This window comes from Taudactylus pleione, unplaced genomic scaffold, assembly GCF_031769625.1.
Source record: "Taudactylus pleione unplaced genomic scaffold, aTauple2 ptg000971l, whole genome shotgun sequence".
NCBI classification, from domain to species: Eukaryota; Metazoa; Chordata; class Amphibia; order Anura; family Myobatrachidae; genus Taudactylus; species Taudactylus pleione.
This window is the reverse complement of record NW_028285372.1, coordinates 785,356-787,500: the sequence shown is the minus strand read 5'-3', so window position 1 is coordinate 787,500 and position 2,145 is coordinate 785,356. Positions and strand designations below refer to the sequence as shown.

Genomic DNA, 2,145 nt, shown 5'->3' with positions numbered 1-2,145 from the left:
CCCGACTCTCTCACTTCCAGGAATGGGTAGATCAGGGGTACTTCCTGGAAGGAGTATACTGCCGACGTGTCAACAGTTCAGGTGGACAGTTCTACAACTCTCTGCGAATAGACTTTGATCTGTATGTGTGAATAAAGCCAGATTGTGCCCTGACGCAGGCGATCATCAGGCCTGGACTAGTCCTGTCTCTCTGAGCTCCACCTCCGGGCACCATCAGGCCTGGACTAGTCCTGTCTCTCTGAGCTCCACCACCGGGCACCATCAGGCCTGGACTAGTCCCCTGTCCCTCTGTGCCCTGGATCAGGACATCATCAGGCCTGGCCTAGTCCCCTGACCCTCTGTGCCCTGGATCAGGACATCATCAGGCCTGGACTAGTCCCCTGTCCCTCTGTGCCCTGACGCAGGCGATCATCAGGCCTGGACTAGTCCTGTCTCTCTGAGCTCCACCTCCGGGCACCATCAGGCCTGGACTAGTCCCCTGTCCCTCTGTGCCCTGGATCAGGACATCATCAGGCCTGGCCTAGTCCCCTGACCCTCTGTGCCCTGGATCAGGACATCATCAGGCCTGGCCTAGTCCCCTGACCCTCTGTGCCCTGGATCAGGACATCATCAGGCCTGGCCTAGTCCCCTGACCCTCTGTGCCCCGGATCAGGACACCATCAGGCCTGGCCTAGTCCCCTGTCCCTCTGTGCCCCGGATCAGGACACCATCAGGCCTGGACTAGTCCCCTATCCCTCGGTGCCCCGGATCAGGACACCATATGGCCTGGACTAGTCCCCTGACCCTCGGTGCCCCGGATCAGGACACCATATGGCCTGGACTAGTCCCCTGTGCCCTGGATCAGGACACCATATGGCCTGGACTAGTCCCCTGTCCCTCTGCCCTGGATCAGGACATCAGGCCTGGCCTAGTCCCCTGACCCTCTGTGCACCGGATCAGGACACCATATGGCCTGGACTAGTCCCCTGACCCTCTGTGCCCCGGATCAGGACACCATATTGCCTGGACTAGTCCCCTGTCTCTCGGTGCCCCAGATCAGGACATCATCAGGCCTGGACTAGTCCTGTGTCTCTCAATGCCCCGGATCAGGACATCTTCAGACCTGGACTAGTCCTCTGTCCCCCCTCTGTGCTCCAGCTCAGGACGACATCAGGCCTGGACTAGTCCCCTGTCCCTTGGTGCCCCGGATCAGGACATCATCAGGCCTGGACTAGTCCCCTGTCGTCCTGAGCTGGAGCACAGAGGGGGACATCAGGCCTGGACTAGTCCCCTGTCCCTCGGTGCCCCAGCTCAGGACGACATCAGGCCTGGACTAGTCCCCTGTCCCTTAGTGCACTGGATCAGGACGTCATGTTTATCCAATAGACGTGAACTGGACATTGTCTGCGTATGGCCCCGTGTGAGACACTCTTCTGTGTGTCCCAATGAGTGATCTTCTCTACTGTATAAATGACTTTGTGTGTGTGTTGGACTTCAGTCAGGTTGTTTGTAATAAAATACTTTTATTATTCTATGTTTATGTCCAATATGATATCCCTGTGTGACCAGACGGCCTCGGCCTCAACTCCCGGTCACAGGTTCAGTTTGATCCCCATTGGTCTTGGGATATCAGGGACTCCCTCTTACCATCAGTGACCACCTGCCACCACCAAACTCCTACCATTGGCATTTAGAACCGCTTACTGCTCCGTATGCGTCGATAGCTGCGGCCACACCTCCTGATTGGTGTCGGCTGATTCCTCCTGATCCCTCGCAATGGAAGAGGCTCTGCACAATAGCTGCCACATGCACGTTTAACATTGTCCCCTATGGACAGTGGGGAGTGGTCACTCCCCTGTGCCTGAGCCCACCCTCAGAGCTCGGCACACCCTCTGCTCCGTCCTGTCTGCAAGGGACAAAGTTTTCCCTCCAAAACCGACTTGCAGGAATCTGCTAACTGTCCAAGCCTGTCACCTCTGCCTGAATCTGAGCTCCAGAGGTGGGCAAGCAGGGTCCCCGGGCACAGTTTCCTGGCTACGGAGGGGAAGCTTTTTGGAGCTCCCTAAAAATAATTAGTTGGATGCATTAGCCAGTGTCCTATGCACCTGCTCATACCACACTCAGGCATGAGGCTGCATAGGAGGACAGTTTATATCCCTGGAAGTG

General features: G+C 56.9%; 1 protein-coding gene across 2 annotated transcripts in view; it reads left to right on the top strand.

The window, feature by feature from the left end:
- The window catches only part of CD2BP2 (CD2 cytoplasmic tail binding protein 2), a 28,538-nt gene extending 27,025 nt beyond the window's left edge, over positions 1-1,513 (top strand). For both annotated transcript variants that reach the window (XM_088460692.1, XM_088460691.1), the window contains exon 7: positions 21-1,513. In XM_088460692.1, coding sequence (XP_088316818.1) covers positions 21-131 — 111 coding nt within the window. In that variant the 3' untranslated portion in view covers positions 132-1,513. The remainder of the gene's footprint in view (positions 1-20) is intronic.
- Positions 1,514-2,145: the final 632 nt, after the last annotated feature.